At 40.5% G+C, this 27,530-nt stretch overlaps 3 protein-coding genes across 4 annotated transcripts in view; all 3 read left to right on the top strand.

Annotated features, from left to right (window-relative positions):
• Positions 1 to 3,347, top strand: part of LOC133964720 (oxysterol-binding protein-related protein 10-like) — a 30,370-nt gene extending 27,023 nt beyond the window's left edge. The window contains exons 13-14 of the mRNA XM_062398951.1: positions 720 to 873; positions 1,627 to 3,347. Coding sequence (XP_062254935.1) covers positions 720 to 873; positions 1,627 to 1,671 — 199 coding nt within the window. The 3' untranslated portion in view covers positions 1,672 to 3,347. The remainder of the gene's footprint in view (positions 1 to 719; positions 874 to 1,626) is intronic.
• A 1,126-nt stretch (positions 3,348 to 4,473) lies between these two features.
• Positions 4,474 to 10,977, top strand: ggctb (gamma-glutamylcyclotransferase b). 2 transcript variants are annotated; one of them, XM_062398359.1, is made up of 5 exons: positions 4,474 to 4,654; positions 8,722 to 8,846; positions 8,923 to 9,068; positions 9,192 to 9,324; positions 10,672 to 10,977. In XM_062398359.1, the coding sequence occupies exons 2-5, from the start codon at positions 8,736 to 8,738 to the stop codon at positions 10,831 to 10,833; spliced, it is 552 nt and encodes a 183-aa protein (XP_062254343.1). In that variant the 5' UTR covers positions 4,474 to 4,654; positions 8,722 to 8,735; the 3' UTR covers positions 10,834 to 10,977. The 2 variants fall into 2 exon arrangements, with proteins under 2 accessions (XP_062254343.1, XP_062254341.1); XM_062398357.1 differs by having other exon boundaries at positions 8,604 to 8,846.
• A 6,017-nt stretch (positions 10,978 to 16,994) lies between these two features.
• LOC133965520 (sodium- and chloride-dependent transporter XTRP3A-like) lies at positions 16,995 to 27,185 on the top strand. The gene is made up of 11 exons (XM_062400119.1): positions 16,995 to 17,198; positions 19,380 to 19,520; positions 19,992 to 20,083; positions 20,179 to 20,406; positions 20,977 to 21,087; positions 21,479 to 21,720; positions 22,055 to 22,217; positions 23,109 to 23,310; positions 23,722 to 23,881; positions 24,051 to 24,216; positions 25,908 to 27,185. The coding sequence occupies exons 1-11, from the start codon at positions 17,075 to 17,077 to the stop codon at positions 26,073 to 26,075; spliced, it is 1,797 nt and encodes a 598-aa protein (XP_062256103.1). The 5' UTR covers positions 16,995 to 17,074; the 3' UTR covers positions 26,076 to 27,185.
• Positions 27,186 to 27,530: the final 345 nt, after the last annotated feature.

The following is a 27,530-nucleotide window of genomic DNA, read 5'->3' as shown; positions in this document are numbered from 1 at the left end:
TGATTATAATATTTAATTTTCTGCTGAGATCTAGATACTACACACCGGACCATTACGCTCATATTGCACTCTTAAGAGTTCAAATTAAGATTAAGCTTCAAGCTCCTTTCAGGCTGGAACTGAAACTAATTTCAGCTCTTGAATTATTATTTAAACTGACTTTAATTTGACGATTTCTGGATGTGTGCTTTGGTCTCAAAACTGTGACATGATCTTTGATGATTTTGGTGATGTCAGAGATTTTGATAACAAAGAATGTTGCTTTCTGAGATTGTAAATAGAACCCATTACTCAGGCTAGTTTTTGTAACAACGTCAACAGGCACATTTTAAAAGGACAAACACATAGTTGTTCACCCTTTCTAATAGATTGAGGAATCTCCATCTTTCGGTGTCTCTCTTTCCATCTGTCTGTCTGTCTGTCTGACAACACTGAGAGGATAACAAAGTTGACCTCATAGTGTTGTCATACAAAGCACAGCGTCTGTGTTGATCTGGGTTTGGCAGGATTTCATTCAACAGTAATATGGCTGTTAATCTTTGGACGCCTTTTCAAAAAAACATGATTCTGAGCACATGTAGCCTCATATGGGAAGTGTATCTGTTCACAAGTCAAAACAGTTCACATCAAAGAATGATTGTGCCGTGAGCTGTATTTTTATTTCCCAGACAAGTCAATGTCAATGACAGCTGTTCTGGTTCTGTGTTTCCTGTGTGTAGGTGTCTTTGGCAGCATGTGACAGCATCGCTAGAGGCAGGAAATATGGACACAGCCACAGAACACAAACACTGGCTGGAGGAGAGGCAGCGCAGTGAGGGCAAAAAGAGAGCGACCACCAAAACCCCCTGGAAACCCAAGTATTTTGTCAAAGAGGTGAGGAGCAGCACGCTTCAGTAACACCCGCTGCCTTTGTGACCACTAACAGGTTCATGGGTTGGTGGGTTCTGGATCATTTTGGTCTTTTTAGGGACTTTGCCAACTCAGTATTTTAAACATCATGTTATCTCACAACATGTTAGTAGCCAAGTTGTAAATACATTTTTTTTACTAACCCTGGAAATAATGAACAATATTGTTTATGATTTTATTTTGATAAATACATCCCTTTTCGCTCAATTCAAACAAGCATCTCACTGCGTCTGTCTCCTTTGTCTCTGTCGTTTGTTTTGACTGAAAGGTATGAACACACATTCACAGATTTTTCCTTTCTCTCTTTTATGCCAACCACACATAAAACAATAAATGTTGCATCCACCTGACTGCGTGAACTGATTGAGTTCATGTGATGTGAGTTCATGTGATGTGATTGTGATTCAACCATGTTCTCACATTTGAGCTGTAAACTCAATGAATAGAATGGATCGATTTCCAATGACATCCCTGAAGCTGCCACTATGAATCTTCAAATCAATTCTTCGAGCTGAAACTACCAGTGGGATCATTGTAACTTTGAGGACTGCATGTCTCTTTTGTAGTTTCATATACTGTTTGTTATTTGCTTCTTCTTTATGATCAAATCATTTCTGCTTGAAAATATTATATAATATAATATTCATTTGTGTGTGTGTGTGTGTGTGTGTGTGTGTGTGTGTGTGTGTGTGTTTGTGTGTGTGTGTGTGTGTGTAGGGTGAAGGCTGGGTGTACCACAATCCTCTTTGGAAAGCTCACTGACCTTGGAGGCAGTTGGTGGCCAGTGCAACGATCAGGGTCGGGGGATTGGCCGTCAAGGACATGCGGAGAGAAAGAGAGACAGAAACAGACAGAGAGAGAGACAGATGAGACTCTCTGTGTGCCAGAACAAGAAGTGCCAAAGACTTCCAGTGGAAAATGGACAGACTCATAGTCATAGTGAGATGAGACTGATCTTACACGGGTATGTTTAATATGACTGGATTCAGACACATACCCGGACTTGATGACAGAATGGGACTTTTTTTTCTTATAATAAATCCAAACAACAGCTACTGCCATTCTAAATACTTACTTGTTTGCACAATGTACTCAGCAACTTTTTGTCACAACTGTTTTGCACAACTAACTGTAAACTATATATATATATATATATATATATATATATATATATATATATATATATACTGTATATCAATCAGCCAGAACATTTTGACCAAGCAATGACGAGGTGATCATCACAAGACAATGGCACATGTCAAGCTCTGGGAAATACAGAATTCATCGGTGAGGAAGAGTTGATAGACGTATAGTCAATATTGCAGATGTGGGAGACATTTGCCGTTGATAAAGACCTGAGGCAGACAACTGGGCCGGACCAATTGGAAAGGACCAGGCCTCATGGGGTGCTGCTGGTCAGCAGTGGTGAGCACCTAGGAACCCTGGAGGATGTGCAGGAATGAGTCCGATCCGCTGTGTGTCCATCTCGCAACTTATGGGACTTAAGGGATCGGTATAGCTGCCAGACACCACAAGGACCTCCAGAGGCCTTGTAGACAACAGGCCTCAGTGGACCAACTGAGTGGAAGACATGAGTGGTCATAATGTTTTGGCTCCTAAGTATAGTATAAGCAGCACTGCAAATGTGTGAGCGTGTCATGTTTGGGTGTATGTCTGTGAGAACGGATGAACCATATAGCCAGTTTGAGAAACCAACCTGGAAGCACATTTCATAGAACCCAGCGGGTGCAGGGCAGAATGTAGTAATGTAGCAGACTGGTTACATTTGGAGCTGAAGCTGTAGCCCACTGATCTTCTACCTGAAGCAACAACATTTTATAGAATTTTTTAGGAGGGAAACAATGTCACATCTAGACTCATTCTTCATATTCACCTGGGGAATGCTACACACTTAAGAATACATACATTTATCACGATAAGGCTCGGTGTTATTCAACCTCAACATCTAATGAAACCCTCCAGTCACCCATGACTTTACATACAACGACCCCCAAACCATTTACAGTACTGCAGAGTTGGAAAAATGTTCCAGCCTCAAACGTCAGTTCACTCATAATAGTGCAGAAAAATACTCTCTGACTTCCCTCAAGTGTGATTTCAACAGGCTTTTGGTTTGGTTTTCCTTTGTCTCGGCCATCTGATATGTGCCTCTGAAATATCTGCATCTAGCCATATTTAACAATTTTTACAAAAGCTCAATTTAATAATCGATCCCCCCCCAAAAATTCCATCAATCAAGGTCATACTTAAATTCCCAGTGGGAAGTAGTGCAGTGTCATCATGTAGATTTGACCAGACAAACAAACAACCAAACACATTGTCCTCCATTTGACTATACAGTCAACTAAGCTATGCAACTCTTACTTAAGATTAAGATATGTTTATTCATACTGTAGATGGTTGTTCTCGGGGGGGTGGGGGGGGGGGGCTGGTCTTGTGAAATAACAATATCTGTATTTGTTTAAAATAAATATCTCTTGTCAAACCTGCCGTCTCCTGAATTGTTCTATCCTTGCCTGCTGATAGCTCGTTATGGTCCACGTATCAAATAGCACATCACACCCCATTGCCAGTAGATGGCGCAATCACTATTATTACGTACGTTTATGTACGTCTGAGATACAGTACATCGTGTTTTGATGGCGTGTAATCAAACTTTGACGCCATGCCACGATCACACCGTGTGATGAGAATCCGAAATTCTAGGTAGTTTACATCTCCATCTGGTTATGAAGACACTCATGTCCGCATGAAGTTGATCTGATGAAAACCCTGGGACAAGTACATCAAATACATTTTATTGAAAACAGCCAAATTGGCCACTAAATTCAAGATGGCGGGCTTCCTGTTTCTTTTTTCCCATTGAACCTCCGACTTTTTTTATTGTCTAGTCATGATACACCTGGGCTTTTATTTTTATGAAGATTACTCCAGAATACAACTACTTTTTGGGGTTTTGAATGTCCTTCTTTGGTAAGAATTTGCGCATGTCTAGTCCCTGAAAAGCCCCAAAAGGGAAATACACAAATCCTTCGAAATACAAAAGGGCCTCCCACCGTGAGTTCTCAGGCCGTCATTACTGCCTCTGTGTGGAAACTGACCCACAGTGCATCACTGTGAACTTGCTTCCATCTTGTGGACAAAATAAATAGTACAAGTACCAAGTGAGGATGAGAATCTGGGATGGGTGCAACTCAGATGCTTTATAAATAACTGTGATTACATTATATTTCGTTTAGCTGATGCTTTTCTCCAAAGCGCATTCAACATCTAGGAGGGGGCATTCGGGGGTTCAGCATCTTGCCCAAGGACACTTTGGTATGCTATGCACTTCAGAATGCTGTGTGTTATTGAATCTGCTGCTTGAAGTTTGTTAGTAAATATGAATCATCATTTCGGTAAATCACTTTTATCACTCTTACTTTTATCACTCTTACTTATCAGTAATCTGAACTACCCTTCTGTATTGACTGCATGGGAATGAGGTGAAGTTTACTTTGCTCACTGAGTGAAATTCGAAACCCCTTCCTGCTCACACAATAGGTTAGACACTGACAAGAGCAGCAGCAGCACCTGACCCAACAGGTTAGACAGCACTGACCCAGGAGGACAGACACCACCTGCCCCTGAGGGACAGACACCATCTGCTCCAGGAGGACAGACGTCTCCTGGATAATTGTATACCTCAGTTGTTGAGACAGTTCGTGGATGTGAAGCCACTGCGGTAGGTTTTATGCTTACTTTATTTTGTACATGATTCATGTTAGCTCATCTGCTTAAGTCAGTGTGTGAGTAGGCCACAGATTACATTGCTGGCAATAGCTTAGCTTGCTAGCTAGCTATTACCTTGCTGGCTAATGTGCTGCTTTTCAAGTCACAGACCAGCTAATTTGTGTGGACGTGTTCCCAGTTGCTGAAGAAGGGGTCCCAATGGTGTAAGCTATTTATCTTCTGTTTGTCAAAATGTGTTGTGTTCATTACATTACATTTATCTTAGTAAGTTGGAACACATGTTATCTTTAAAAAAAAAAACAGGTATTGGTTGAACTGTATTGTAATTATGAAAGCAGCAGTGCTCAATATTGCAAACTGAGAGAAGTATTGTATTGTTTTAGCATGCTGTTTGTGTTAATACAAAGAGCAGTTAAGAAGGATCACAACAATTCCTCTCCAGCAAACCATTTTGGCAGCATTGGACACTGGTGTTTCGGACAAAGGACAGGGTTTATAATATTTAAAGCCAAATATTTAATTAATGTACTGCATTAAATCATAAAAGGCTCACTCTCCACATCTGGTCCGTAGCTCACTTCACCACTGCTCACTCTCGATCCATAGTGAATGTATATGCAGTTATATGATGTTATGTCCAGCAACATATCAAAGGTGGAAGAGACGTCATCATCCGCTGCTTAATGGAGTAACTTGGAGAGTCTGGAGAGGAACTCATCAAGGACTACCAGGAAAATCTGTGATGATTATTCTGACTTAAGAAAAAAGTATTTTTGTCCAACATCAGACTTACTCTTACCTCCATAAAAATCCTTCATAGGTAAACCACTCATATCCCTTTGTGTGGTTAAAAAAAAAATAATATATATATTATTAGCATTCTTCAAATAAGATATTTACTACAATTGACATTTAAGATACAGTACCAATCAAAACGTTGGCCTTTTTGATTGGTATAGCCCAGTGGTCACCAACTTTTTCGAGCCCAAGATCACTTTTTAATGCAGAGATGTACCACCCTGATATCTTAAAAAAAACCCACTTAGGATGTCATATTTAGAACGCAATTTCTGTTAAAGGCTGAATGTACAAGCAATAAATAAACACAAAGAGAGGAAGTTGTGCAACTTTTCTATTCAATGCACAATATTCAAATTAATATCAACTCGTTTTACAGTGCACAATATGTAGCTTCTCAGTTCTACAACAATGTTCTGCAGAGGTGAACATTGTTTTTACATATAGGCTTCAATTTGAATATGCCCACAAATAGGATTATTGCCTTGTATATGAAAGAAGTTCCTTGTACTCAAATAAATACAAGTACTTCACAGGATGAATCCGTGCATCTTCCGTTCCTGCAAATATTTCAGAATAAAAAAAACTTTTTAAACAAGGGAATGGATTCCATTAACAGAAACGCTGGAGTGCTTTTATTTTGTAAAGGCATACCGAAAGTGTTGCAACCATTTCTTTGTGGCATAAATTCATCAGATAACGATAAAACTCACGTAAAAGATAATGTTCTCTGTTTATTCTGCTGTGAACCACAATGTTTATCTTTTAATGACACAAATGTATTAACAACACTTCCCGAAACCGTTTCAAAGTAAAAGCACTCCAGCTTTTTTTCACTTTGGGGAATTCACTCGTTTGTTCCAACGGGGCTTTGACTGTTATCAACAGACCGAAAAATGTGCATCTTCATACCTTTTAGATTCCTGACATTTAGTTTAGAACATGAACCAAACTTGTTGTTGAAGCAGTAGAATATGCAGTAGATAAACCTGCAAAGCCACCGCCAGTAGCAGTAGGAGAGCAAATGTGAAAAACAAACAACTGACACACGGCTGATCTGCAGTGCGTAAACAGCCATTGAGTCCAGAGAGTTGTGGGATCGACATTGAGGACTGGGAGATTGACCAGAAGATCGCGATTGACGGGTTGACGAACACTGGTATAGTCAATAGTTAAAAACAGTCCATTGTCCAAAGTCTTCTAAGTTCAGATTTTAAATGTTTTTGACATCATTTCAGCAAGGAAGCCAAAAAGGACTTCTCTTATCATGACTTTAAGATCTTAGGGAAATGCAGCACAGGAAGGCCACAACCCCTGACCATCACAAGGGAAAAGAGGATCTTCATGACTGTTGCATATGTTTACCTTTTGCGCAAAGGCCTAAAACAGATTTAACTTACTGCATTGCTATCCTATATTTCTTACAAAGCTATTTCAGTTTACAGTGATACTTCAGTGTAAATGCTATCTTTGCATATGCACACGTTTGTCTGTTTAGTCAGACTGTCTCACTCTGTCTGAAAGCTCTTGAAATTGTTAAAAGGATTTGGCCCCACTGTTACAGCCAAACCAAAAATAATCCTATCAAACTGTTTAAGAGGTTAAATGCATCAGAAAGGTCACGGGTCCTTTTTAAACAAGTTTTAGTCTGACTAAGTGTTTCAAATGAAAGTCTGGAGTACTGCTACTAGCACTCATTTAAATATGTTTTAATTGTTTGTTTAAAAAGCAACATCTTCTCAGTGTTTGAGGGGGGTAAAAAGTTGCTGTTTCTCTAGAAACATCTGTTATTTCATGTTTTATATATGTCTTACGTTGAAACAATTGTATTGACAAATTGCCAGTGAAATCTACATAAGTATTCTTTATATAGAAAGTCTTACTAATAAATTAACTTAAGATGTTTGATTTGGATTTAAAAAGAATTTCTGCATTGAAATTGTTACCAAGCTTTTTGTAAGTAAAAATGCCTCCAAATTGTGTTCAGTGTGGGCTGAGATTGGAGCTGCTGAAATTTTAATATATTCAAATATATATAATTTATTATATTGCTTTAAAAAAGCCCTAGTGATAGACCGGCACATGTCCAGGGTGATATTGACTGTATTTGCTTGAGCGTAAAATGATGTGTAATTGTTATGTCAGATCTTTAGTGTTAATATTTGATTGTGGTATCAGCAGTTGGGCGTCAGTATTGTTGTTATTAATCTCATGTGACCCTGTAGATGACCAGTTTATTATTAAGTGGTTATATGAGAAGACTTTGTCACTGGATGGGAAGAACAACAAGACTTGAAACAACAATCAAACATTAACAGACAATAAATCACCTCATTAGATAAGATGAAGTATGAAGTAGGGGGCAGACATCCCAGTTTTGGTTCACCCAAGGCTTGAAGCCTTAGTAAGATAACTCCTGCAGGGTTACAAAGGTGGTTCACATCTTTTGTTTCATTGTTGAAAAGATATTACAAACACGGTTTTGACACCTGTGTGGTGGGGGGAGGCGCTGCCTCACTACTTGGGCCATTTGGCTCTTCCCTTTCTGCAGCAGGTGCAACTGCTTGACCTGATTGGCCTGGTTGGCCTATAAAAGGAGGAAGACATCCAGCCTGTTGGGCTCTCGCTCCCTGGGTGACTGAAGCTGCTGCCAAACCTCATCGGCTTCATTTTGGTTTTGTTGTACATTCTCATTACACCAGTCCATAACACATTACACATAGTTAAGCTGCCATCTACACTGATACTTAATTTCCTTGTTAGGGCTTTTTATTGTTAAATAAATATAATAAATATACCAAAAACTTGTCACTGCGTGTCTCCCAATATGTTATGCCATGCTTGAGGGGGGGGGGGGGGGTGTGTGTGTGTGTGTGTGTGTGTGTGTGTGTGTGTGTGTGTGTGTGTGTGTGTGTGTGTGTGTGTGTGTGTGTGTGTGTGTGTGTGTGTGTGTGTGTGTGTGTGTGTGTGTGTGTGTGTGTGTGTGTGTGTGTGTGTGTGTGTGTGTGTGCGCTGTTGGCTCAACACATGAGGCATACTATGTATTGTGAGTGTGAATAGGGCTTTGTGGCTCTACAGTGGATTAGCATGAGAATGGTGTGTGAGTGCTGGAAGGCCAGTAATTCATTTCTGTCACTCTGCAGCTCTCTCCCCTCGGCCTGTTGCTTCTCCACACCATCAGCTGTGTCTAAACCCTGCTCTCCAGCTTCACTCTGCTCCGTTCATTGTTGACCCTCCTTGTTCTCGTCTTCCTCCTCTCAGAAACTGGTGCCGCCATGGAGAATAACTGCACCTTCCTATACTTTGCATATGGTAGCAACCTGCTGAAGGAGCGGCTGCAGCTCCGCAATCCTTCTGCAACCGTCAACTGTGTGGCCATGCTCAAGGTACAGTCTTATATCAAAGATATTAGGGTTCCATCCAGAAATGTGATCACTTACTATTTCTATCTCTCTGTTTCAGGACTATAAATTGGAGTTTGGGAACCATAAAGGCCTTGCCAGTGTCCGTTGGCATGGAGGTGTGGCCACCATAGAGCACTGCCCAGGGGAGGAGGTGTGGGGTGTGGTGTGGAGAGTGGACAATTCTGATCTGGAGTCTCTAGACAGGTGGTTTTCATTTATCTTCTTTAATGCCACTAATTCTTTGAATGTTTTCCTTTTAAAACTGATGACTTCAAATGTGATTTTTTTTTTTTGTGTGTGTGTGTACATGGGTGTGCGCTCACTCAGTCAAGAAAATGTGACATTAGGCAGGTACAACCCTGTGGATGTATCAGTGAACACAAAAGGACAGGAGCTCAACTGTCGTACCTACATAATGAACAGCTGCGTGTACGCCCCACCATCACCACATTACCTACAGGTAAGATATCAGTGCTTGTGGCTCAGAGCACTTACTGTTGGAGGAGAGATTCCTTACTCAACAATTCCCATAACAACACCAAAACTTTCAACTTGTAATGTGTTGCCTGGTACTTTCTGACTTTTCTTTCTACAGATGTACATGTTTAAGATACAATTTTGTGGATTGGAGCCGCAGGATCAAGTTTATGCCAACTCACTTGCTTGACCAATCAGTCTCTGTCAATAATTAAGGCTTCATCCTTTTTTTATTACTTGAAAAAAAAAAAAAAAATGAAGCCAAACCAAATGTACAGGAAAAAGAGCAGTTGAACATGCATCAGTGTGATAACATCACACATTATTAGTATGGTTCTTTTCATGGTCCACCTAACATAAACCAATGACGTTTTACAGTTCTCAGTAAATCCTAAATCAGGAAGCTGATGTTCAGTTTCTGTCGGTTAAAAAGGCGGATTTGCAATCATATGACCACAAGAGGACAATTACATTACTGCACCTATCTCAAGCAAGCTGGTTACACTGATCTTTAAGTTAAGACATTATACACTAACCTATACACACTACTTGTGTATAGGTTAGTGTATAATGTCTTAACATTAGACCATGCCATTGAAATAACTGGTACAATCCTAACAAAGTATGCATGCACGGAATTGTGAGTTAGTCGGAAAAACAAATACAATCATGAAACCGGTCGGGAGCAACTATTCCCTCCAACCTATTTCTGTCTGAGAAGCATCTGGAATAGGGATCACGACCCTGTTCACCTAATGTGTGATCAAAAGGTCAGAAGAGTCTGGGCGCACCCCCACTGCCGTGCAACGATTTACAGATCTGACAGCTTGTGAGTTAGAATGCCAGATTGTTCATGTGTGAGCTCCAAACATGCCTGAGAGGAAAACAGCTCGCTGTGATGGACGCCGAGGCTTTGTCCACTAAAGTGTAAATGCAAGAGTACATTTCATTGTACCCTGTGTTATACTGGGCATTGTTACTGTAAAAGCTGCTAGGTGTTCTCAGTTGAATTTTGATCTCTGTATCCTGACACAATGTAGCCACAGCAGACTACTGTACATTTACAGTCTGAGTCAGCTACAGGGAATGGGGGATGTGACATAGACAGAGCCTTAGACAGATGTCTGCTTCGTGAAGATGCATGTATTAGCAAAGAAAAATAATTCTAACATGAAACATTTGAAGTACTGAGCAAAGAGAGGGTAGGGCTGTTGCCATGGATGACGTTGTTTCATAAATATGTCTACATTGGCTGACAGGTGATGGATGGATGGGTTGATGGGTGGGATTTAGCTGACCACAACATATTGAACTTCATCAACCGCTGCAGGTGATTGTGATGGGAGCAGAGCAGAACGGCTTGCCAAGGGAGTACCAGGAGAAGCTGAGAGCAATCAAGACCAACATGTATGAGGGTCCCCTGCCCATGATGGCTGAACTAGCGAAAGCCAGAAGAGCAAAGGAGAAGGCCAACCAGCGCTCTGACGCTTGAAGATTCAGCCTGCGTCAGGACCAGTTTTTATAATAGGAAACAACCGTTACTACTGTTTACTTCATGCTTAACTCAATCCCACCTGCCACGTCTATGACAAAGACCACTGTCAACCAAAGATATAATAAAGAACTTATGGGTTCAGCATGGTCATGTGTGTCCTTTTATTGGCCCTTTGAATAATTACACCACTCAGTTCTTCAAACAAAATATGATCCCAAATCAACCAATGAATTTTGGCTAATTGTTTCTATTGTCTTTCTAAAAATGTTGAAGATGGCATCAAAATACTCTTGTCAAAAACATGACAACCTCAGAGGCTACGAGGTAAAAGCCAAAGATCCAGAAATCCCCTTTTCAGACGTGTGTTAAAACGTTCCTTTAAAATGTTGTTTTCTCCATTATACTGTAAGGTAATTTAACAAATTAACACATTTAATGATAGAAATATATCTGAAATATGATTGACCCTACCCTTCATTCACACAGCTATAAGGGGCCTTTTTACATTACATTTCATTTACCTTTTATCCAAAGTGACTTAGAGTAATTGCATTCAACCATGATGGTACAAACCCAGGACAACAAGAATCAATTTTCTTCAAGAAAGCCAAACTACAAAGTGCTTTGGGTAAGTTCCATGTAAGTGCTATTAAATCGTTTTTTTTTTCAATTTTTTATTCAAGGTATAGTTGAACGTTTTTAGTTTGCGACGGAAGATGTGTAGACTTTCTGCTGTTCTGATGTCGTTGGGGAGCTCGTTCCACCATTTTGTTGAGTCTGTAGCTCGCAGTGAGGGAACAGAATGCAGATTGGAAGATGCAGAGTGGCTGGGGTGTAAGGTTTGACCAATGTCCTGGATCTAGACCGGAGCCTATCTGTTCGCGCTTTTGAAACGAATGCGGACAGCCACATGGTAACCAGTGAAGGGAACGGACTAGTGTTTGTGAATTTAGGTTAGAGGCAAGTGGAGCCTGGACCAGAACCTGCGCCGCCTTCTGAGTGAGAAGGGGGCGTATTCTCCTGATGTTGTGCAGCTTGTATCTACAGGAACGAATTTAGCATCAAAACCATGAATCCTCGGAGTCAACCGCCCTTAGTCTACACTCCAGGCTGGTTTAGAGACATCTTCCAGAGACCTCTTTTACCTTGTATGACTGTTGGATGTTTATTTCCTGTTATTGTCAAGTTTCCTGCTCTGGCGATTGTCCGTCCCACCCCGATATGATCCCATGTGCTGATCGTCTGGCCTCTGAATTGTTTAAGTCAGTGCCTTCAGTTTCTGCTTCACCTGTTTATGGACAGATTCCAGATTTTTAGTGGGGAAGAATGTTTTGTATAGTGATAGAATCTCTGCTGCTGCTGCAATGGAGATCCCACACAGACAGAGTAGATTGTCATGAACAAATCAATTTGATTTTGATTTAACAGTTCTTTTGAATTTGATGTTCTTCCTCCCTGTTTGCGAGTCATGCTGTTCACTTATTACGTGTGTTTTATCCTTGTTGCAGATTGGCCGGGAGAGAGCTCTCTAATTCTTATCATATTCTTGCACCAAAAAATGTGGGATCTTTGTTGTCCACATTGTAAATATCTTCTAAACGTTCCCTGTCCAGTGTTTAAGCATGGTCCGTTGTTGAATCTGTCCTTAAGGCGAGCTGGTTGCCTGGATGGGCGAGATACACTCTTTGTTGGCTCTTCTCTTCTTTATGTCAGGAAGGCAAGTAACGTCACTTTTCTTTCTGTTATTGTGGTAATTTCGTGGACCCATTTATAGATATAGGTTTCTTTTTGGTTTTCTTCATGCTTAAATGGAAACCTATTTCAACTGTGATGAGTAAATCAATTTCGTTCCCCCTCCACCCAGGAATGATACATTACACCTATGAGTGGCTATGATTGTCATCAGTACAGTCTGACAGTGCTTAAATACAGGCCACTATTCTTGGTCTTCTTTCTCCCCTCTCCCACATTTATCTCCTTCCAATTCAACTGTGCAGATTGCTGCCAATCCCAAGTCTGTTTCTGATGGGTTTTTTTTCCTATAAAAGGGAGTTATTTTTCTCTCAATCTTGCTCTGTTAAGGGTCCAAATGTAATATATGTTATCTGGCAGATTGAGTAGAGTTTTAAGATAAACTGGACTAAATGCCTGTCTGAGGCACATGTCTGACGGCCCTTACAGTGTGGAGAAGCTGTTCTGGGTTATGGAAACGGGACAAATGATTGGCCCCCATGAGCGTCGACCCTGTTAAAATTCCATTTCTGTTGACAAAACATGCCTCCTCGGCCCCCCTGTGCGAGCCATGCTTCGCTGCAGCATCTTTCTCCAGAAGGCTCTCTTCTCTTCAAACATGTGTTTTTCAAGACTCTTTCCCACCCAAGCAGCGTTCTGACCGAATCCCAAACAAACACAGCATAAGAGGCAGAGGAATGTATATAGGACGGACGGCTATCCTGTCTGTGGGGATCAAGGAACAAGGACATATTCTTCTCTGCGGTGCAGCTGCAACTTGTATTCATATATTCACATGGTCTCGAGCAGCACAGAGTTGCCTGGAGACTCTCACTACGTTTCTGCCACACTGACCAGGAGCTACAGAGCAGTCAAATGTTCCTCTTAGGAAGGAAGGAAGTGCTCTATATATCATCTGATTCTAAGATCTTTTTTTATTTCTCCAAAACTGCATTACTCTTTAATTCAAACTAATACTGATACAAAATTATCATAGTAGAAAGACCATCTCACAAGGTAACAGCCTATTAGGAATGTTGCCTGACATGATACATTGAAGGACGATGTATCCATTCATTAATGGGTCCATATTCTCCTCCTCTTCTTTATTTCCTTTAAGACGCATAAATATCATGACTGCAGGGATTTGTTTCTTGCCCACTAGTGATAGCTGACGCATGCTGATGGCTTTTTATTCTTCTATATTGACACTCATAGAGGATACAATCTAATTCCATGTTGTGAAGTGTGGCTGGCAATAAACTTGCTGAATTCTGAAAGTCTGTAGCCAGCTTTATTGTTGTTATGCTTATTGTTTTCTTTTATCCTCATTTGTTGGATCCTTTACAGCGGTGTATTCTGATATTTAAAGGCTGCTCAGCACTTAGGCCAACTTCACTTTGCTGAAACAGCAAATATTTGTATTCTTCTTGGGAGGACAGTCTCTATTATGTTTAACCCCCTCTTGCCCCAAACCTCCCACCCAATCCACACCTACTGTTCTTTGTAGATTGTATTTACCACTTATCATACAGTGTGCAAGACCCCTTAACAAATTAGTTTTAATGAACGTTTTAACACACGGCTGAAAGAGGGATCGCTGGATCCTTGGCAATTGCCTCGTAGCCTCTGGAGTTGTCATAAACAAACACTGCATCCCAAAAAATCTTGGAAAATCCTTTAAACCTGTGATATAAACACATATTCAAAGGAATGTATGATGTGCAATTGTTGCAAGTATTACTGAGAACATCTTATATCATGAGGAGCCCTGTTGGAATGCTACTGTGTAGGTTCTTGTTAGATCTCTGCTAACAGCACCTCACCCTGTCCCTTCTTGAATCAAACAGCGGGAGTAGAGTCTTCATTGTGAGAGTCTGTCAGATGAGATTACTGAAGCCGAGACTAAATGAATTATTTTAAGGACTAGCTCCTAATGTGCTTATTCAGTGGAGAAGACACTGTGTCTTAAACCTCAGGAAACCAGAGTTGTATTAAAGTAAGAACAGTGTTGCAGAGTTTATACTGCCCGTGTTCATTCTGTTTGTTCCATCACATCATGAGACAGAAAAAAAACGATCCTGTCTTGTCCAAGAGTGGTAAATGCTGAGCCCATTGGCCCCCAGAGGCCCGGACAAACATGGTCTCTCATGTGGGGGGGGACTCAACAACAGCTAAGTAGGACACAGTAAGAACCCACATATGGGTCATTACGCAAGCAGCTGCATCACCATCTGAGAGCCATGGTGACCTGAATGGGGCCGTTTTCTTTGGGACAGTTAGTGGGGGGGCTTCAAGGAAAACAGTGTGGCCTGTAAATTAGCAAGAGTAACCCAGACATCCAAAAATAACTGCTTTGGAGCTTTTCAAGTACAAATTTACAATGTTTGAGACACTGTTCACGTCCTTTGGGGATTTAGTGCGAGGTTCTTTAAATTTGGAACAACATTTAAAAGATCACGCAAATCACAAACCAAAAGTTCTACAAGCATATTGTATTATCCTGTAACGATTTCTGGGCCATGAAACAATTAAGAACATCCAAATGATGATGGCTCACTAACTCAAGTGAAGAAGGTATCAACAGTGATTGTAAGGCATACCAGACTGCACAGAAGGACCTGTGCCTCAACATGAAGCAAATAACCAGTTAATGTATATTTCATGCCAATTCTTACTTTTGGTCATGACATTTTGGTAAGAGTAAAAAAATGTGATCTTGGAACAACCAGACAAAAGGGCCACCTTGTAGGCTGGGCTAGCCCAAAGGAGCTCAGACACATGGAAGGAGCTGAGAGTAGAACCACCTCTGATTGAAACAGATCAGCTCAGATGGTTTGGACCTCCTGGGTTCCTCTCTGCAGGACGTAGCCGGACTGTATGATGTCTGAGCTACCTGGATAAGATTGATGGATCTGAAGCTGATCTTTTAACGATGTTAATTAAACAGTTCCTGGGTCTGTTCAGATTGTAAGATACATATATATCTGGGATCGATGTGCTCTAACGACGATTTGCCAATGAAAATCTAAATATGTACTTTTACATACAATGAGAGCAAACCCCAGCAAGTGCATACCGCTGATGGGGCAAATTGTCACATGTGCACACTAACTATTTGAATGACTGTAATTTTGTCCTGAAATCAGATGGGAAAATAAAAACAAAATATTTACTTTAGACTTTAGTGGGGCATCCGGTAATGTGTGGCACCTGAGCTTCAGTCTGTTTATATCCTGATCTAACTAAATCTAGTCATCAGGACTTGGACTGTAGTTTATGATCGATATCATGTGACTGAAATTATATGACTTCATGGTGGTTAATATGAAGCCTGCCTCTTGGCATTGCATTACAAGACAATAACTAAGGATTCTGACAAGATTACTTTTAAGGACACATATGTCTTTAATAAAACAATATGACAAATTGTTATCAAATTGTGTTTGTGATGTATTCAAGCTACAAAATCTGCACTGAGTCGTTTAAAACATGTTTTAGTTGTCCCACTTTATCAAATCTGATGGGTATTGTGGGAAAGAATGCTTTGGGTATTCTAGGGCAGTCATTCAAGTTATCTTAATGAGGGAAATGTGTATTTAGGGGCTTCCTGAAGTAAAAAAAAGTCTTTGCCAAGGGTCCACTCTGGCACAGACTGAATAACGGTGCTAGAATTTAAGAATTTGAGTCCAAATCAAAGGACATCCCATCTCTATGCCGGGAGAAGATCAAAGCTGGGAGTAATGAGTTAATAAGAAGTTACAGCCTGGTCAGTTACGTCAGCATGTATCATGTTTATGCTTTAATAGAGTGAGAAGGGTCAAGCTGACAAACATAAACAATGAATTTCCACTGCAATCCCAAAACACAGAGGAGTGTTATTTTGGCTAAGGGTTCTTTATGATGATTCATTTTACATGTTAATTTGAATTATTGACATTTATAAAACAGCTAATGTGGGCCTCTTTTGGAGGTGCTATAGGCAAGATGTGATCTGGATGTGAACCTAAGCGTGGCCCATGTGGTAAATGGTGGACATGGCCCAAATAACAGAACTTGTTTCCTTTGGCTCCTTTGGTCGACATGTTACTTGTGGCCCAGAGCTGGTAAAGTGTGGAAAATGGCATGTGGGCCAAATTCCTCCTCTGCCTCAATAACAGTGTTTGTTTTCTCAGATTTTGAAACACTGGCTTTATGCTGATGTTATTTCTTAAGATGCCTGTTGCATGTAAGATCAAAGCTTTTATTTCCTTTTTAAAACGCAATTGACTTCCCACTCATCCTGGCGCCGGGCCTGATGTGAAGTTATTCAGTAACGCCGAACTAATCGTATTAACGAGGAACCTCCTCCTGACGGTCGGGGGCCACGCTGCAGCCGCGGTGCGCTTCTATAAAAGCGGCCCGAGCGCGCGGCGGCACACACATCCACGCACCGCGCATTGATCCGCTGCCTGTAATCATCCACCCTGACCCTGCTGAGACCTGGACACGATCACAGGACTTTACCATGGAGAAAGACGCAAGACCCAACTGGGACAACCCCCTGCAGTTCCTGTTGGCCTGTGTGTCATACGCAGTGGGACTGGGAAACGTGTGGCGGTTTCCATACCTGTGCCAAATGCACGGTGGAGGTGAGTGACTGATTCCACAGTGGACACCACTCCGGCTCCATGCTGTATAAACAAAGTGTATCTGATGATTTCCATTGAAACCAGAGGGGCTGTGTTCGCCTCCAATATGCTCGATCCTGATGTGACACATCTGGCCCTGAATAGTCTTCTCTTAAGTGTTGTCTGACTCTTCGTGTCAGTGTAAACAATCTCCTGTAGACACATAAACAGGGCTGGGAAATAAAACATTTGAAAAATAAATAGCCTAAATAAGTAAGAGCTTAACCACTGCTTTACTGACGTTTCCAATATGGTGAGTCATGCAGGTGGGCTGTCTCTGGTGGTTAATAGCCAAACGAATCCTTATCACGCGGAATGAGCTATTGTTAAACACTCAGTTGACTCAGTTTAAACTGTCAATAACTAACTGGAGTTCAAAATGGGGAAGCCTCAGCACAGATGTATACAGTGCAAAAGCCATATTCACAGACAAATTGAAAATAACACAATTACGGTGTAGTCAGGACAACACACAAATGGATAGACGCTAAGAGACAAGTTAAAAGGAACTTGACGGAAAACAATAGTGTACCATTAAAACATTCATTTTAATTGTATTATATATTATATATCGTTTTTTACACTTATAACAATGTTTAACTTTTACAAAACAGATGTGAAAAGGTGTAAAAGTCATGATTTGCTCCTTTAAAGGACTTCTTGACATTCTCCGTTTAGTCTGATTTGGGTTTGTATTTCACTTGTGGACTTTTGGAAGACATCTGAATTATCTTTGTGAACTCAGTGCTGGGCTTGTTATGTTTCCTATAAGGAAAACATCGAGCCTTATCTTTCTTACATTTGTTCCTATGGTGAGTTTCTACACACATGCCACGTCAGATTCAGCAAACGGTTCCAACTTCAGATAAGGGTGTAAATAATCTGAGAAAATGCCACCTGTACATAGTGGAACAAAAGTGCAGGAGGATAGCAAATTAGCATAATTTGCACCCAAACAATACCATATAAGGTCATACTTCCTGCCCCAAGTGGCAGAAGTGTTCATTCATTAAAACGGCTTCAAAGAGTAAAAAGAAAAATGAGTTGATGATCAAATATCTGCTTTCAGAGACCCAGCCAGGAGAGATTATAATTTTTAGCAGTATCAGAAGTGGAATTAAGAGACTGACTAAATCCGTGCTGGTGATGCTGTGTCAAATTTCGGTCGCACTCTCACTGAAGTAAAGAAACAATAGTTTGTTGTGAAAATGTTCACTTATGTGCTGGTTTGGGATCAGGTCATTCGTTCACTGCAATATTATACAATATGAAGCATGTCATTTTTACTCAATTATATTTTGACTTCAGGCACCACAACACTAACTGTGGATTCTACCAGAGCACCAGTGCACTTATGACCCTGGTTGTATGGGCGCTCCTGTCTTGTCTGCAGGTTGATTAGAGGTTTCATGAGTCAGGGAGTTTCAGCACTCCCCTGGTAAAAAGTAGTACGTTGCCAGCAGCGTGTCTGGGACATGTCTGTAGCGTGTCTATGAAGGGTTGGTCAGCCTCACTAACTCGATCTTCTAAGACTTCACACAGCAACTGATCGAGAGCTTTCGTCGGCTTCTTACAAAATCCTTCAACGATTTGCTACTTGCAAGAAGCTTGACCCCTAAAATGTAACCAGTAACAAGTAAGATGTAAAATATTACATGAAACATAAAGAATATAACAAGTAACGTGTAAAAATAACATGTAACATGGTCGTCTACTGGCTAGTTTGGCTTCAATTAGTAAAACAGAAGTCACTTTGTGAAAGTTCTTCAGGAAAAAGTGGAAGTAAACACTGATCAGGGATCATGGTAGTTCAGGAAAAAGTTAGTTTGGATCAAACCCCAAAAAGCTCATCCTGATGCAGTTTCCAGAATATAATAGAGCTCTGTGAACATGGTGAACAGTTAACTGATGCACAGCCTGAACCGTTTTTACTTTCTCCTCCGTATTCCTCTTCCAATTCCCAGATGTCATGAATTTACTGTTTAAATATACATTTACAATCATTAATGCAATATCTTATTTCAACTGAAACACTTTATGATGTTGCTTGACGACATTTGAATCATGTTATTATGATAAAAATGTGTAGATAGGCTGTGTTATTACCTTATTTCGACTGAAGCGCAATCTGTCCATCTCCAGGGGGGTTCCTGATTCCATATCTTATCATGCTGATTCTGGAGGGCGTGCCCTTATTCTGCTTAGAGCTCGCCATCGGTCAGAAGATGCGTCTGGGAAGCATCAGGGCATGGACTGCCATCAACCCCTATTTGGGAGGAGTGGGTAAGTGCTGATTGAAGTGGCAGTTGGAGTGTAAAGATTCTGAAACTGAGTGAAAAATGAACCGCGATCTTCCTCACCTCGTCCTGCTGCCACTGCTGCAGAAATTCAAATTCTAGTTAAAGTCAGTCAAAGCTGTATTACACATGACTTTTATCAATCCTAATGGATGGATCACCCTTGTGCTAAAAGAAAGGCTAGTGTATCTAAATACACTAGCCTTTCTTTTAGCACAATATGGATGGTTGCCCTTAGATTGACCCCCACTGTAAGGAAGCAAATATGAGGGCTGCTTCATCCTTTCTAGACGTCTCCATTTGTCCAAACTCCACAGCCCTAGAGTTTTCCAACTAAAATGGCATCAGCAGCATTTTCCAACTTCTAGGTTTTACATGCTCTATGTGGACATAGAATGTGCAAAATGGCACAAAAAACTGCATATAACAACAGTATAATAATTTGTTTTGTTTTTAGGTCTCGCTAGTGTTGTGACATCCACGTATCTGTGTCTCTATTACAACATCATCAATGCCTGGAGTTTCTGGTACCTCTTTAATTCATTCCAAGTGCGTTGCTAATTAACAAACAACTTTTCAATGTTTACAACATGTGGGGTCGACATTTGTTTGTTAAAACTCTTCTGTGTTCCTATCTAACCCAGTCAGTCCTGCCCTGGGCAGACTGTCCCATCAATGCCAACGGAACAGGATACGTAGAGGAGTGTGAGAAGGCCACACCCACCCAGTACTTCTTCTACAGGGAAACACTGGATATTTCTTCTTCCATTGAAGTGAACGGAGGCATTAAGACAAGCCAGGCATTGTTACTTCTGCTCGCCTGGGTGATTTCCTACCTTTTTATAATCCGAGGAATAAAGTCAACTGGAAAGGTAAGAGAACCCAGATGTGCACACACACTCAAACACACACAAACACACACACACACACACACACACAAACACACACACACACACACACACACACACACACACACACACACACACAGATATGCCTCATTGTACAATGTGATCTGATGACATTTGAGTGGTAACATTTGAAAAATCAAGGACTTTCCATTGAAACCAGATTAGAAACACTGGCAACAAAGGTATAAATAATTAGCAAAATTCCTTCAGAATAGTACTTCTTCTACATTTGTATTTCTATATTATAATTGAATACGTACTTGTTTGTTGTTGTTGCTAATAGTTCTTATGACATTTTATAAAAGCAATGCTGTTTTTTATTGATTAAGACAATGGAGAATTTATCATGTTCATGTTACCAGTTTGAAGAATTTTACCACAAAGCCACTATAAAGACCTCGATCTCAAATGTCGAGTGATGGATTCTTAAATTAGGACAATTATCAAAACTTTAACATAAGTCAAAACATGCCACCACGGTGCTCCACCCAGTCACTCCCGAATTTGAACGTTAACATTTGGCTCCATCCTCAGGTGGTGTACTTCACAGCCACATTTCCATATGTGGTCCTGTTTATCTACCTGATCTGGGGCTTCACGCTGCACGGTGCCGTAAACGGTGTCAAGTACATGTTCACACCCAAGGTAAGTTTTTGCTGGAGATTTGGCAGCAACAAAAAACAAGACCATGCTTAAGCTTAGGTTGCATGAGGAGTCTGTGCCTACTGTTGACATGATGTGAAGGAGTTTATCAGCCCATTATAGGAGGGGCCACTAAATGATATTTCTAAATGTGGTGGTATAGGTCATATAAACCACTGAGTGTAGTTTCTATCTCAAACACAACAGAGTATGGACCCACACAGCTCATGAATAATCAGCTTGAAGGTGTCACATTAGATTCACATTAGAGCCCTCTGCAGAACTATCAAATGTATGTGTTATGAATTGGCAAATGTATATATGCTACAATGTGCTTGAATATATATGTGTGTGTGTGTGCCTGTGTCCATACATGATGTGCATCTGCTTTTAGATGGAACAGCTTGCCAACCCTACCACGTGGATCAATGCGGCCACTCAGATCTTTTTTTCTCTGGGTTTGGGTTTTGGGTCACTCATAGCTTTCGCCAGCTACAACGAGTACAACAACAACTTTGAGCGCCAGGCCATCATGGTTTCCCTCATCAACAGTGGAACGTCCGTCTTTGCCAGCATTGTCACCTTTGCCATCTATGGGTTTAAGGCCACATTCAACTATGAGAACTGTCTGGAGAGGTGTGTGTGTGTTTTATATATATATATATATATACACATATAAACACAACCTAAATGGCATCTATACCCTTGTATGTATTTTATATATATATGGTTGTGTGTATGGGTGTGTTTATAATCTGGATAGCTATGGGTAATAGAAGGCCCTCAAAGGCAGATACAAAGAGTGGCTTTGGTAGAAGGCAAGCACAATGCATGCATTACATTTAGCTCTGACCTGACTTTGTTGAGACAGATCGGGTAGGACAGCTTATTTGATTAATTATTATTAATTATTAAATGTTAAGAAGTCAGAGTACTGTTCATATAAGAGTCTGCTTCTTCACTTCTCTAGGACACGCTTGCTGTTGCTGAATACCTTCGATCTAGCAGAGGACACCATCTCCTTGGACACTGTCTTTGAGTGGATTGAGAAACTGAATGCAACATACCCGCAGGAGTTTGCTGAGATCTCCAGCAAACTGGAAACATGTGACCTGGAGAGTGAACTAGACGGTGTATGTTCCTCTTAATTACACTCTCCTTATATAAATATCTAGAGCACTTTATAAATATTTTTATTTTCATTTTATTGTTTAACTTTTTAAAGAATGGGAAATATCAACTGCAGAATCACCAAAAACACAAAGACTTCTTGCTGAACATCTATGTAGTTTTACACAAATAATCAGTCCAATTCAAGCAAACAGTAGCAGAGTGAAATAGGGTGTAGACATATATCAGATCTAACAACAAAGAGGCAAAAGGGAAAGAGGATGAACAGACAATCCAGTTAGGGAAAACAGGAATACAATGTGGTACAACAGAAAAGAAACAGAGGCAGGTTAAAGTGACTGGAAGCAGGACTTACAAAATAAATCAAATTAATTTGTGTCTAATATTTGACCTGACTGCTACTGGTCAGTTAAACGGATGCAGACAACAATATTTGGCCATTTTTGTGATGTCAGCAGATCCATTTAGACACCTCCCACTCAAGCTTTAGATAAAGTGCTGCTGGTTATACATAGTGTGTGAACACGGCTACAAAACATCAACAATGGAAACAGTAGCCTGACACATACTGTAGGAAACAATTTGCACTCTGCACGAGCTTATCACATGTCTTTGAGCTGTTATCTTGTACAAGCCCATAAAAAGTTATAGACATCAAACCACCACGGACCGAGGAGCATAAAAAAGAGGTGCGGACCGATCTGTCCTTGTTTTCTATTCACACTAGGCAAAAATCTATGGAACAATTTGAACTAATACATTCTGAGTAATGTTCCTAGGGGAATGAATAGTCAAATGAATGCAGCAGATTCAAGTCAGGGTTTTTCAAGAGGCCATGGTCCAATGGGTCAGCTTCCATTCCAGTCATCAATTGTCTCTTTCGTCTGTTTCAGGCAGTAGAGGGGCCAGGTCTGGCCTTCATCGTGTACAGCGAAGCTATTAAAAACATGCCTTTGCCTCAGCTGTGGTCTGTGCTGTATTTCTCCATGCTCCTGCTGTTGGGAATGGGCAGCATGCTGGGCAACATCACTGCCATCATCACCCCGCTACGAGATTTCAAGGCCATGTCCTGCATGAGCAACGAGTTGTTTAACGGTAAGATCCAGGTTGATTAAATATTGTGAGATTTATTGGTAGCCATAATGTTTGTGGCACATGAACAAGAGAGAAAAAAAAACTGCTGAGACTCTGCACTACCTTTAAAGTAACCAGTCTGGCTCGGGCATTTTAGGAGATGCGGTTTTTGCCGTCACACCCAAGTCAGATTGAAATCTGGTTTCTCTCTTCAGGGTATAGAGAGCAGGTGTCAGTTTGAATTTATTTCTAGAGGTATGAGACTTTCCCATAAGTAGAACAGACAAATATACGTATTATTGTGACTAATTAGAGGATGAAGTTAAGTCCTTACTGCATTAAAGTAATCCATGGGTTGCTATGTGTATGTTTAAGCTTACTATTTGTAATTCAATAGTTAACAGTGACTGAATTGTTGTGTTCTGCTCGCAGGTTTAGTGTGTCTGTTCTGTTTCCTGCTCGGCCTGGGCTTCACTACCACATCAGGGAGTTACTGGTTTACCATGTTCAATGATTACGGAGCCACTTTCTCGCTGCTGTTCGTTGTCCTCATCGAGGTCATCACCATTAGTTACATCTATGGAAGTAAAAGGTTTGTGCATTTGTGTGTAGTTCAGTAATATCCATATTTGTTGCCTTCTGTTCAGCTTAAGTTTTAGCTCAGATAGTCGCTTGTGCTATCTGCCTGTGTATAAAGTAATCAGCTCTTCTAAATTTTGCAAAATAATATCGGATTTGAATACATCGTCTTCTCATTTTAGGTTTGAAAAAGACGTAGAGGATATGCTTGGTCATCGGCCAAACTTGTACTGGAGAATCATGTGGAAATTCGTCAGTCCCCTTCTCCTTATTACAATATTCATCTTCTACATCGTCAGCTACATCCTGGGAGGAACACCTACTTACCAAGCGTGGAACAAAGAGCTGGTAAGCAACGGCTTTTTTTGTACAAATATCCAGGTTACTTCAATGGTATGATTAGCCTGTAATAATACAATGTGACAAGGTGAAGTTAGAATGAAAATTATTAAGTTCAAAATAAAATAATGAGTATTAATGAGACCAGAGAACTGCTGTTTGTTGCAAATATCAGGATTTTTTTTTGCGCTGAGGTTCCAGTCTGGAAAAGAATTCAAACAAAGATAAGATCACATCTAGTTGGGCATAGTGAGATAAGCTGGAGTTTGTAACCGAAATGACAAGAGCTGGTCCAAAGAATCAGAACATCATAGGATCACACAAAAATATGAATTGTTCCATATCATATTCTTAACAGGGACATGTGTGAATGTAAAGAAAGATGACACAGACCAGAAGTTGGATGAATATGATAAAATCTTATTCTTTAAAATGTCTCCAGCCCCTGTTTGGCCTAAAGAAGAAAAATGTCCAGGAACAGCCGCGCATGTGACACAGTTTTCTTCAGTAGAAACAGACCAAATCTATTTAGTGGCAATGAGATGATTATTTGTTTTCTCAGTTTGTCCAGGGCTTTAAAGTCAAATGTTTGCGGTCATTCTACAGTTGTTTTTTAAACTTTTATCATGCGACGAATCGAACAACGAATCAACAAATGTCTAGTCAATTAAATGATAGAAATCATTGTAGGTTACATGAGAGTAAACAGTAAAGGTGCTGCTGTTTACTGCCAACTGAGACCTGCTTGTTTGGAGTCAGCTGAAAGGGACTTAGAGAGGCTGTGCCCAAACGAAACTCTTTCTTAATTCTCAGACAAAAAGCTCTGTTATGGGAATTTCCAGAGACATAAAAGGATGAAAAGTGCAAAGAGCATTAGGTCAGACTTGATGTTACACAACACAAGATCCCCTCCAGGTTATATAAGGTTGTGTGCACTCACCATCGGTAATAAGGACATTGCTGGCCTTGACTGCTTTCGTGTTACTTCAGGAAGATTCAATATAGTGGATAAAGAAATCCAAAGCTCTGGGTCGGTTATAAAGGAGGTTTTAACAAAAAGACAGCTGACCCACGTCCAGGGATCATCTCAAGTTCTTTCTGACAGGGACAGAACTTGACCTGTGGTGTTGTTCTGTGTCTCATTAACGAGTCCTCCCACTTTCATCTCTTACTGTTTGTGTGTTGGACATTGTGCGCAAAGCTTTTTATAAACAGTCTATTGTGCACAATTAAGATCATAAACTTTGTGTTTATGACCAGATTTATCCGCATTGAAAATGTTATCGTCAATGTTTTTCATAAAATAAAACTGACATGCGTGTCAGCTATATCAGTGCTCTGATGATAAGAAATCAACACCATCAAAGGAGCCAACTTTTCAAACTTTTCAAAATAAAAGCTTTGTAATTCAGCTCAATATAAAGCATTGCAGCTACAATACCAAAATTCCTCCACTGTGAAGACAAATTGCAAAACAGGAAGGGATTGGATGGATCAGCATCTGTCACTGGTCAGTCTGTCTGTGTCAGTCTGATATATCGAGATATCAAAAGAGCCCAATATTTAAAAGCCATGAAATTTGCCCTGCATCTGCATTTGTGATAACAGGGTTTAACACAGATGCATCTTAGTGCCAGCTATAGACTGATGACAGATTAACATGTGAAGGCAACTGTTAACTGTACCTGTGGTTTCATCAGGGTAAGTCTGAGGTAACAGAGTATCCGGTCTTTGGTCAAGTCTTCATCGGACTGCTGCTGCTGTCGTCGGTGAGCTGTGTTCCCCTCACAGCTCTCTACGTCTACTGCAGGAAGAGGAAACATGGCCACCATCCGAGGGAGCGGACCGTGAGCACAGTGTGTGATTAGGGACCACACCATCTCTGAACACAGCAGCAGAACACCATCGAGCCACCACCATACATGAGCGGACCGTGGCACACAATCAGTGCTCATTTGTGTTTTCTCTCCTTTATTTCTCGACTTTCACCACAGTTTGCATTGCTGCGAGCATTTTTTGATCTCCCCTCTCCCTGTCAGAGGACTTCTTTTAAGTTTGGACGATACAAATACCCCTTGGAAATGGAAACAGATCAACCGGAGGCAAAGGGCAATAAACCCAGAAGGAGGCATCAAATAAATCTGCCCCTTAAGATAAAGAAAACTGTGTATCTGGTAAATGAGCTGTATTTATATAGCACTTAACAGCCGCTCAAAGTGCAGTAGGAGTCACAATCACATAAGTTCTTCTGTCAAGTGATATTATTTGATTGTATAACTTCCTCCAGTATTAAAGTTAGACTGTGCCGATCACTTTTAAAAACTGGAAGAATTCCTCGCTCAGCCTCAGCTAGTCCACGGCGTAATAGTGGAATATGTTTATTAGTGTAGATAGAGTTTGTTTGATTCTTCAACATTTATTGCAAATGTATCATATGACACTATGTTTTTTTAATATGACAGATGATTGTATGTAGATAAGTATCTTGTTCCATTGTGATATCTAGGGTTTGAGTACGGTAGATATTAGATGTTTTAAATCATGTTTAACAGCTAACCTCAAATATGAATGCTTCTTATCAGTGGGATCAAGCCAAACACGTTTTTTGTTGAAATATAAAACTCCACAATGGGATTTTAGTCCAGCGAGAGGATTTCAGAGGGGGTTTGAAGCATGAGCGAAGGAGAAGCTCAGTTCACACCACACTGACCTGTTTTTTTTATTATGTAAAATATTTTGGATAAGTAGCATTATATCTATAATCTATCTATAAAGGGCTGATATCTGCTTTTGTTTCCTCTCTATAAGAGTAAAGCCGAGCATGTGTATTAACCAGTACAGCAACTTCTGAGCCAAATATAAACAAAATACTGAAATATTTGCTTTATACATCCTCAAACATGTACACTGTGTACATATTGTAGATAAGTCTTCAAACTTTCTTATGAATACTCAATAAATATGTGACTTTTGCTTTCTTCCTGCCATAATTATTTACGAGTCAAAACCCTGTCATTCAATTGTCAACATGTACATAATCGCCAATTTTGAAGTCGACCTGTCTGTGTGTGCATCAAGGTTTAGGTGTTATCACAGGATTGAAGTATGGAACTTTGGTCACATGCTAAAGGTGGTTTCATGGGGGGGGGGGGGGGGGCATGATGCATTTGGATGTGGATGTGGATGATGCCAATGCTGCACAGGCTTCATGAAAGATCTGACACTATTTTTCAAGACATCTGGATACTGTATTTTATTGAATGAAGCGAAGTTCTTAGTTTGACCTGTGTCAGCGCCCCCTGCAGGTCTCTCCTCCTGCTCAC

This window comes from Platichthys flesus, chromosome 11 (genome assembly GCF_949316205.1).
Source record: "Platichthys flesus chromosome 11, fPlaFle2.1, whole genome shotgun sequence".
NCBI classification, from domain to species: Eukaryota; Metazoa; Chordata; class Actinopteri; order Pleuronectiformes; family Pleuronectidae; genus Platichthys; species Platichthys flesus.
Note: the sequence above shows the minus strand (reverse complement) of the source record. Positions and strands in the feature narration are given on the sequence as shown.

Excerpts from the sequence above, each read along its gene's own strand:
- ggctb (XM_062398359.1), top strand. The coding sequence starts at position 8,736 with ATGGAGAATAACTGCACCTTCCTATACTTTGCATATGGTAGCAACCTG. Across the intron at positions 8,847-8,922 it reads ACTGTGTGGCCATGCTCAAG|GACTATAAATTGGAGTTTGG; the intron begins GTACAGTCTTAT and ends TCTCTGTTTCAG. Across the intron at positions 9,325-10,671 it reads CATCACCACATTACCTACAG|GTGATTGTGATGGGAGCAGA; the intron begins GTAAGATATCAG and ends CAACCGCTGCAG.
- LOC133965520 (XM_062400119.1), top strand. The coding sequence starts at position 17,075 with ATGGAGAAAGACGCAAGACCCAACTGGGACAACCCCCTGCAGTTCCTG. Across the intron at positions 21,088-21,478 it reads AGTACATGTTCACACCCAAG|ATGGAACAGCTTGCCAACCC; the intron begins GTAAGTTTTTGC and ends ATCTGCTTTTAG. Across the intron at positions 24,217-25,907 it reads AAGCGTGGAACAAAGAGCTG|GGTAAGTCTGAGGTAACAGA; the intron begins GTAAGCAACGGC and ends TGGTTTCATCAG.